This window comes from Anas platyrhynchos, chromosome 2 (genome assembly GCF_047663525.1).
Source record: "Anas platyrhynchos isolate ZD024472 breed Pekin duck chromosome 2, IASCAAS_PekinDuck_T2T, whole genome shotgun sequence".
Taxonomy (NCBI): domain Eukaryota; kingdom Metazoa; phylum Chordata; class Aves; order Anseriformes; family Anatidae; genus Anas; species Anas platyrhynchos.
The window spans coordinates 51,849,219-51,859,123 of NC_092588.1; the positions used below are offsets into that span (position 1 = coordinate 51,849,219).

The 9,905-nt window shown below is 47.2% G+C and overlaps 1 protein-coding gene across 2 annotated transcripts; it reads left to right on the forward strand.

Moving 5' to 3' along the window:
* The first annotated feature begins 546 nt into the window (after positions 1 to 546).
* On the forward strand, positions 547 to 8,973 carry TMEM200C (transmembrane protein 200C). Of its 2 annotated transcripts, XM_027452017.3 has the most exons (3): positions 547 to 989; positions 2,337 to 2,448; positions 3,100 to 8,973. In XM_027452017.3, exon 3 carries the CDS (start codon positions 3,143 to 3,145, stop codon positions 4,790 to 4,792), a length of 1,650 nt encoding a protein of 549 aa, XP_027307818.2. In that variant the 5' UTR covers positions 547 to 989; positions 2,337 to 2,448; positions 3,100 to 3,142; the 3' UTR covers positions 4,793 to 8,973. The 2 variants fall into 2 exon arrangements, with proteins under 2 accessions (XP_027307818.2, XP_027307817.2); XM_027452016.3 differs by lacking the exon at positions 2,337 to 2,448.
* The last annotated feature ends 932 nt before the right edge of the window (positions 8,974 to 9,905 follow it).

Consider the following 9,905-nt stretch of genomic DNA (forward strand, 5'->3'; position numbering starts at 1 on the left):
ATAACAAAAGCAAACAGGTTCATAAATTTAAGGAGTGTTTTCTGAAGACGTGATAAATTGACTGGAATGAGGGGGAGACTGGGACACACTGCATCTGTGGTTCAAGAACTAAATTGCCAGTGCAGGGCCCAGAGGCAGACAGGATTCAAACAGAATTGTTCTTTATGGACACAAATTTATGGACACGAATTTATGGACACGAATTGGAATTGTTAAAACATTCCTCACAGGGCAGACCTGTGTGGAGCCAGGAGTTGGACTCCATGGTCCTTGGGGGTCCCTTCCAACTGGGGATATGCTGTGATTATGGTTGTACGAAGGCTATGAGGTGAGGCAGAGCCTTGGGCTGTTGGACAGGGACAAACACACCCCTCTGAGCCGACCTAATCCGGCGGGCGCGCCTCGCCCGGGCACGCACGACATGGCGGGGGGAGAGGGGGGGGAGGCGAGGCGGGGCCGTTAGGGGCGGGGCGCGGCCGTTGGGGGCGCGGCCGTTAGGGGCGGGGCGTGTCCGTTAGAGGCGGGGCGTGCCCGTTAGGGGCGGGGCGTGCGAGGGCAGGGCCGCGGCGGGCGGGCGCAGGTGCGCAGGTGGGGGGGCGGCGGCGGCGGCCGGAGTGCGGCCATTTCCCTGTGTCACGGCTCCGTCGCCTAGCAACGGCCCCGAGGCCGGCCGGCAGCCCCGCGGCGGCGCAGGAGGAGGCGGCGGCTCGGCCGGGCCGGCCCCGCGGCGGGAAGGATGCGGCATGGCGAGGGGGCAGCGCTCCCGCCGAGCTCCCTGAGGCGGCCGGCGGCGGCGGTGGCGGCGGCGGGGCTGGGCCGAGCGCTGGGCTCCCCCTCGGCCCCGCCGCCCGCCCGCCCGGGGCCGTGAGGGGCGGCGAGGCGGCGGCGGTGGCGGCGGGGCGGGCGCCGCGCGGGGATGCCCGCTCGGGCCGGAAAGTTTCTTCCCCGCGGTGGCCGCCTGGCCGCGGACTCCTCGCCGGTCTTCCTCGGTAAGTGAGCGCGTCCCCCCCTCCTCCTCCTGCCGTTTCTCCGCCGGAGCCCCCCGGGCGCAGGTGGTCTCGCAGCAGGAGCCCTGTAACGCCGCAGAGCCTCCCCTTTCTGCCCCTCGGCCGGACTGAAAGCGGTCCCCGGCCAACGCAGCGCCTCGCTCGGCGTTAAAACTGTCCCTGGGCGCGGCCGGGGGGCCCTGGGGTAGCCCTGCAGCGCCCAGCCCAAGCACCGAGCGGTCCTCGGGGACTCGTGTGAGGAGCCGGCAGCGCTTTGCCGGTGCCCGGAGCTCGCAGCCGGTTCGTAGCGATGCGGTCTGTAGCCCCGGGATGTCTCCCCGAGCCCTGGGTTATTCCGCTGCGTTGCGATCGCTGGTAATGGCTGGGGGTCGTAGGATGCTCTACGCTCTTTCTGTAAATCGGAAAAAACTAAGTGCCGAGCGCTGCCGATTTGCAAAGGCTGCTCTGAAACGCTTGCCATCTGGTTTTGTCGTCGTAGAGGAGAAAAGCGCCTGTCTAGTGGGGCACTAGGAAGAATGGGATCAACGAACCGGCAATTAAAGCAAATCGTGCCCCGGTAATCACACTCCTCTCCAATAAGTAATGCCTTTTTTTCCCCCTTTTTGTTTTTTTCAAAGTGAATAGTTCAGTGATAGGAACGAGAAGGCAAGTCTCTGCTCTTTGTTTTGAGTATGCAATACCTCAGAGAGTAATTTAACAATGTCCTCACCAACAACACCCTTCTTTTCCAGGGAAAATACGAACAGAGTAAATGGGACACAACATTATTGCATACGTGGCAAATCTGGGAATAGAATAGAAAAGAAATGAGACTTAAAAGCTGAAGAGGGACACGGTATTTTTTTTTTTAGGTGCTTACTTAATCATCTTTCAATGCAATGAATAGAAGTTTATAAACCAGATTATATTTGGTGCTGTTATCTTTTGCTCCCTAAAAAAAAAAAAAAAAATCAGCTAAAAAGAGAAAGGGGGGAGGGGAACCTTCTCGGTAGCATGAAGGAGGATTCTCTGGAAAAAGAATTGCCACGGTGCAGGAATTGTTCCTCCATGGTGCCTTTTGTAGCTCAGATCACTGGGACATGCAGACGACTCCTGATGGTCCAGGGAAATGAAAGCCATAAATGCTAGCTGTTTAGTCCCCTGCCAGTTTCTCTACAAGCAACCCTTGCTGTTTCCCCCAGGTGATTCACAGGGGTTCGCTCCTCCTTTAATAAGATGTGACATGCTATCTCGTACCTGCCAGCCCCCATCTCCCCTTTCTGGAGGCGGGGGGAGCTGGCCAGGGTTACATAACACTTACCTTGAGCATCGCACATGTTCCCAAACCAGGCGGCCGTCCTGATGCTCCCCAACCACAGGCAGGAGACGGATCTTTGTAATGTTGCAGATCGAATGCAAAGGAAACGGCTAGGAAGAAAGTTCGACAGGGCACCGCTTTCTGGTATTCGAATGTTTCCCTTGTGCATTTCACAGTAATTCCTTTGCCACTTATTTAGGAAAGGCAAGCAAAGCAATATGTTTAACCCTCCCCTTTCCCCACAGCAACATGCAAGTAGTGTAATAAAATAAGTGGTATCCATAGATCAAATATATTGCCTTCCTGCTTTTATTTCCCTCCTCCCCTCAAATCCAGTCCCTGCATGACATCACTAACCACAGTCGCCGTGTAGCACAACCTGACCCCATGGGAATGGGGCTCGAGGGTAGGGAAGCTGGTAGCTGCCTCTGAATCCTGGTGCTTTGCAAGCTTCTTCTGAGAGCAGCAGGATCATTTTTTTGTTTACACTGCAGGTACCACCCCATCTATCATTTACCTGAAGTATAAATAAATTAATTAGCTGTTTGCCAAGGGTCTAGTGGGGCACATGGTTGCATCCCTTCCCAGATTGCTTAACTGTCTCATGGGTCTACCAGTCTCTATCAAGCACAGGAGCTGTGTGGACAAGGGAGATCAGCCTGTTGGTGCCATCCCCTGTCCCATTTGTTGGGGATTTTAGCTATCAGGAGGTTGAAAGTTAAATGGGAAACAGTGGCAGCTGTTGTGCTGTGGATCTTTCCTCAGTCCTCACCCTTTTCTCTTTTTTTACTGCAGGAGCTGGAGCGGCTGTAGGGAGCAGTGCTCTGGGTAGCCAGCCATGATTGCCACTGGAGGCCTCCTGAGGATCTCAGCTAGGAAGCAGGACCCCTTGCGACCCCAAAGCCAAGCCCCCAAACGCAAACGTAAGACCAAGAAGAAACGCAAGAACGATGTGGTGGTGGTGAAAGGCAAGCTCAAGCTGTGCTCCCTCTCGGGGCTCATCGCCCTCTGTGGCATCCTGGTACTGCTAGTGGGCATCGCCTTGGCGGTGGTGGGCTACTGGCCCAAGCCCAGCCAGGTATACAGAGAAGGTGGCGTCAGTGGGGGCAGACACCTGGCACCGCAGGGTGGCACCCCCAGAAACCGCTCCCGCAGCCAGGAAGGGGCACAAGCAGACATCCATCTGGAGTCACCCCCCAGAGCCAACTCCTCCACCACCGCTGCCACCCGGGGGTTCCCACAGTCCCGTCCCACTTCCTCATCCCCCCAGGCCTCCGTGGGTTTCCTTTTCCGTCTTTTCTCGAGCTACCTGCATTCAGACAAGCTGAAGGTGCTGGGCCCCCTCATCATGGGTATCGGCATCTTCCTCTTCATCTGTGCCAATGCAGTATTGCACGAGAACCGTGACAAGAAGACCAAGATCATCAACCTGCGTGACCTCTACTCCACTGTTATCGATGCCCACAGCCTGCGGGCAAAGGACGGAGGCACCCCGGCCTCAGCCCCTCTCAACGGCTTTGTCAACTACGTGCAGTCCCGGGGCCTGGAGCTAAAGCCTGGTGGTGAAGGCCTGGGTGCCACGGCCATGCTGGCCAAGAGCTCCTGGCCACCAGGGCTGGGTGCCTCCCTTTCTCCCCCTGACCTGGCATCCTCGCCACGGCGTTCCTCCTTCTGCACCCCACCGCAGCCTCCCAGCCTGGCTGAGGCCGTGTACAGCATCTACCGGGAGCGTGCAGCCCTTGCTGGCCGCACCTTCACCAGCCCACCCTGCAGCCCACCAGAGAGCTGGGGCCAGCGCAGCACAGCCAGCTCCATCGTTGGCTCTTCACTGAGTGCTTTCACCCTTCTGCCCTTGGCGCAGAGTGGCGGAGGGGGAGGCTGGCGGAGGCCCCCTGGTGAGCGGGGGGCTCGGGAGATCCCACGGGGGGAGTTTGAGCTGAGCCTGACTGACCTTAGCAGCAGCCACGTCGAGGGAGGCTACGGGACAAGGAGGCACAAGCTGGTTCTGAGGCGGCAGAGCACCAGCTGCTTGCCTGATGCTAGGCGTCCCCTTTCCCCCGAGCCACCTCGGTCTCCAGCTGTCAGCAGGGGCATGGACTCCAGCCTCTTGGCAAAGGCATCTTCTAGCTACTCCAAATCTCTGGATCTGGGGGGTTCACCCCCCTCCACTCCCCCTGCCATCACCAGGACGGACTCTCAGAGCTCCCAGTCTGATCCTTCCAGCAGCAATAAGGGCTACAGCCACCTGGAGGAGGCTGGCACCTCCTTGGAGTCAGTTGCCAACATCCCAGCCAGTAAAATCCAGGACTGTGAGGAGGAAGCAGTTGAGAAGACAGATCCCCTCAAGGCTACCAGCAGAGAACAAACGGGGGAGCAATCTCAGCAAACGCAAAGACAGTACACAAATAAAGAGAAACTCTTTATGATTTCTAGGTCGCACGCTGCATTAGGGCTGGAGGATGGGGAACTGGAGAGTACTGGCATCTAAACGAAACAGAGAAGGACACCTTGCAACCCTCCACACCTTTTCCCACTTCTCCAATGTTTTTGTGGACTTAAGAAACCAATCTATATCCAAAGAGCTGCAGTATGCCACCCTTGAAAATTGAATTCAATAAATCCTGTAGATGACTTCAGGAAGAAAAAGAAAATCCTTCTGTCCGATTGTGATTGTATGTTCCATGCAAGCCAAATTGTATTAAATATCCACAGTCCAATAGGTTCTTTGGATCAGATTAATACAATTTCGGACAGTATAACTGTGCACTTTACTTGTCTTGATTTCCAAGTGCCCCTTCTTCTCCTCTGATTTCTTTCTTGCTGATTTGCCACTAACTGCTTGAAAACCGCAGGCACCTTTTTAAGCTCAAGAGCAATGTGGTCTTCAGATCAAGAAAGCCGAGCTCTCTCTTTGTTTTGGTTCAATCACTCTAAAAAGTTTGCAAGGCCTTAAGGATGACGTACCTTGACAAAGAATGAGTTTGTTTAAATTCTGGAAAAATGACATTTTAGAAGAGACTGGAGCAGAACAGAGCTCTGAAAATTTAGTTAAAACCATGACATTCCTGAATCCAAAATACCTACTACGACGTGATACTTTATTAAGTATTATTACACATGTATTGACTAATAGCATTAAAAGCTTTTTTTAATAAAACATTTACAAACAAAACTGAGAGACAAACAATCCTTTATTTTGGTAAGTACATACAGAAACTAGAAACCTCTGTTTTTATACTGTGGATGATTGTAGAGATGCTACAAGGCTAAAGTTTGTTTATGTTTTTAAGTGGATAATAATCATTTAGGAGTAGTTTCAAAACAAATAGTGGTTCTGACTCTGAGAAGCTGTCCTTTAGTTCAGTCAGCAGATTCTGTCTGCATTTCTAGGAGTGCTTTGTGACAGTGGAAGAAATCTGAGATTTAGACGTGCTAGGGAAAAAAACAAACACATTTAAATCAATATTATATTTTTGTGAGTAATGTATTAATCTCAAACTGCAGCATGTTCTTTTTGGATTTTTCACTTACAACTGTTGGTTTAAGCCTTCCTGCTGCTAAGGGTTTCCAGTTTATGAATGCATATGCATAACCTTAATTTTAAAGCATAATGGAAGTCCTGAAAATCTCTTAGCCGTGCACCCGATTGAAGTCAGTGTATGTTTCTCACTGACTTTGATGCGGTGACAATTTCTTCATGAGTGAGAAAAGCAAGTTTCCTTAAGGCTGGGCTCTGCAGTATTGTCTGTGGGCAGATTTTTAGTAAATTGGTGAGCTGTTTCGTTTTTGTACCTGCAACACAACAGGCATTCTTTTATTTTGCTAAAGCAGCTAGCTAGCTTTAGATCCTCAGAAGATTTTGTCACTATTTCAGATTCTAAATACGAATATGGCATTTCATTGGTACAATAAGAGAAACTGACATTAAACAAATACAATGTGTAGGCAGGAAATAGTTTTTCTGTTGCAATTAAAATTTATGTAATGGTTTCATGTTTTAAAATGTTTAGTTTTATATTCAAATACTTCTATTACAGCACATTGCAAAATTGAATATAACTGTCACAAAATACAATGCAAAGAGTAATCCAGCAAAATTATTTATTAAATAAGGCTAATTAAAATATATATATATAATAATAAATGACTTGCCATGTCAGAATTCCGAAAGTGGGGAAGCAGAAAGTGCTTGTTCTCTTGAGCAACAGAGACATCCAGATGGCAGTATCTTTTCTCCTGTCGGTGGCAACCAGTAAAATGACAACACGAACATCAGTACGACATTTTTTGCTATCAAACTGCTAGCACACAGCTGGCAAAAAATATGTTTTAAAACTGCAGGGACTGGAAGGGGATTGATGAAGCCCCACATGAAGTGGTTGGCCTTCCCTGTGAGAAGGGAGCTCAGCTGGAACTGACGTTCACACAGTTCTTTCATTTCAGTTCCAAATCAGCAACGGACCTGCACTTCTGCTCAGTGTTTCTCTTGTGATTCCCAGCAAGATTTATGAGATGTATCTGAGCAGTGTTACCTGGTGCTGACAGAGATGCTGATGGCAGCGTTATTTACACAGATGAAGACACCCTGTTATTTTCCACATGAAAACTTCATAGAGGTGCAGGGAAAGAGGCTAGTCGTGGAGGCTGCTTCCTGGAGGATGAGGTCCTCTTGACAGGTTATTTTTATTCTGAAGGGCAGACAAAAGTATTTTATATGTATATATGTATTCTCAGTAAATATTTATTCAGTCATCTGAATTCACAGTGTGCTCTGAAAAAAAAAAAAAAAAAAAAAAAAAACCACACACAACTTTAAAAAGCCTCTGGGAACTCCTTAGACTAATTTAAAATAAAGCAGTCCAGTAATTCTTCTGCTGATTAGTTTTCCGCAAAGCTTTCTGAATAACAAAATTACAGCAAACTTTGTTTTTAATAAGGACATTTTTTCTTTTTCCTGTGTTGCCAAGAAAAAGGAGATTTGAAACATGAACTTTCATCACTCAAGCTGGATTTTTAGAACAGCAGCTAGAAGTGATTTGTAACATACACATTAATAAGCAGATAAAGCCTTTGCAAGTAATTAAAAAAAAAATCTCTCTCCTTAGTTTTATGAATATATTAATCAAATATATTTGTTAAACAACATATGCAGTGGTGGATTTGAAATCAGAAAATTTTGTTTAAAATTCAAGATGGGCAAATTAGTTTAGCACACCAATATTGGAAAATAGGTGAGGAATTCAACCCTTGTGCATGATGTGTGACTGCTCAGAGTACCATCAGCTTTGGAGAGAAACAGAGAATGGTCAGCATCTGAACCTTTCCTGATGACACCAGCAGGAGATGAGTGCTCAGTTTTGTGCATTAACCTCTTCTTGATCTTCTCCCAGTCGACCCTGACTGCTTTTCAGGACTGCCAGACTGCCTGTTGCTATCATTTGCTCTTTTTACTCTTGCTTATGCATTTTCCTCCACTCTAGTCTTTCTTTTAACCTTCCCTCTGCCACCAAGTGCTTCCTCCACACACCTTGTCAAGAGTTGAGATGTTGCTTCTGCTTACCTGTATCTACCTGCCTACGTGTTGCAGAAAGAGAGATGTTTGCACGCAAAATACTTTTTAAGATGGAATTGCTAAGCTGGAATACCCAGGCGTAAATTCTTACAATGGAGGAAAACAGATTTTGGTACAGAGATGTTTCCTTTAGCACAGAAGAAGTGCTATGATGCTTATATAAAACTTCCAGAGGAAAAGATTATTTCTGCCTGAACTCTCAGAGTATTCCCATCACTAGGTACAAGGCTGCATCTGTGCATTATGAGTGTAGATGCTTGGACAAGTCTGAGGACATAAGCCAATGCCCTCAATATACTTTAGTTGTGCTGCTGTTTATTACAAAATCCTCAGGACGCTAGAGAAGCTGCTCACATGATCATATTGTAACCCAGTTCTGGCTCAGTTTTCAGTGTCTAACAAAATATTTAAAATCCTTGTCTTAACCTGGCTCACTTGACTCAGCTGATCTGCTGAACGCTTCCAGAAGCAACTCAGCTGACAGACCTCAGCAGGCAGCAAAAAGGGCAGGAGTAGCAAGAGAGAGGAACGAGGGGGAGACATCACCCCCCGTGCAAGAGCAGCTCACACTTTCAGCCAAGCAGCAAAATGGTTTCTGTTTCCTAAATCAGAGGAAAGGAGTTTGAATGTTGTATTGTGAGGGGTGACACAGTGGTTATCAACCACACATAAAAGGGAAAGCAAATGTTTGTCTTGGGTGGGATATGTTCAGGAAATACAGATGCATTTATGGAAGCACCTGAGGTTCGTAAAAGGTGTTTAATGCAAGTTTTGATACACTTTATTAGGAACTGTATTTGTAAACTCTAACCCTTGTATCCAACAGTTGCCATATCAGCTGTTATAGTACAAAAGACAACAGCCCAGATTTATTGCACTGTATTATTTAGATACATTTTTAACAGCCTTTTCAAGAAACCATGTTGTCCAACAGTGAGTAATAGTGCATGTGCAAACATCTAATTAGATAACTATTAACCTAGTTGTAAGTCTGCAGGCTGTGATAGAGTACTTCCATAATAGCTAAAACAGTTTCAAAATGTACACAGAACATGACTTCAATTAAACAATAATTTTATTAAAAATAATGGAGATGACATAGTAACTGATAAAAGTTATTGGATTCCAATGTGATGAATAGTCTTTGATAAAATTTACAATTTTTTCTTTCTAAACAAGAATATATTCGTATGGCTGCAATAAAAGAGGACTATTTATAGTGAGAAATGAAAATTGCTCATCATGTAAGTAGATCACCAGTTAATGCTTTGCATCATTAACATATTTCAGTCCTGCATTTTTCTTTCCTTGTGAAAAGAGGAAGAAAGAAAGAAACACCCAATCTCTGGCTGTAATCAAGCCAGAAGTCAGACTTTATTACACAAGAGGTACAAAAAATACAAGTTCTCAGTGGAAGGTGACAAATTAAAATCTTAAAGTATTTAGGTAGTGCCTTTTTTTTTTTTTTCTTCTTTTAGAAAAAGTGCATCAAATTTCCCTCAGGAAAATAAATAAATTAATAAATCTACCTTCTTTCTCTCTTCTCCATGACTGTCACAAGCAATAATGGAATGCTTTATCTAGTCTGCTTAATTATTATTTTTCTCTACAAAGGATGAGTCAAGAATTCAGTTTGGGCCTGCAAACAGTGAACAGAAGCACAGCATGTGCAGGCACAATCTGAGAGGATAAATAGGGTCTCAGCCACAGGAAAAAATCTGCCATGGAAGGGTATGCTGTTATCTATTTTAGTTCAGATGCTACCCTTTCTGTTTACCAGTTTTTAAATTGCCAAAGCAGAAATATCTAAGTGCACGAGAAAATGCCTCCTACCATTTAGCTCTCACTGTAAGAGCAGAGGTAGAGGCAGGCCCTGGAAGCCCAACAGAGGCAGAAATGATCGGGTGAGATGGCACTGAAGTTTCTAGGTTACCAGAAATGAGCTTACTGGATCAGGCACTGGAAGAGCACGGCCTCTATTTGTCCACTGGTCTTTTATTTACATTTTAATTATAGACTGTGGCATGTG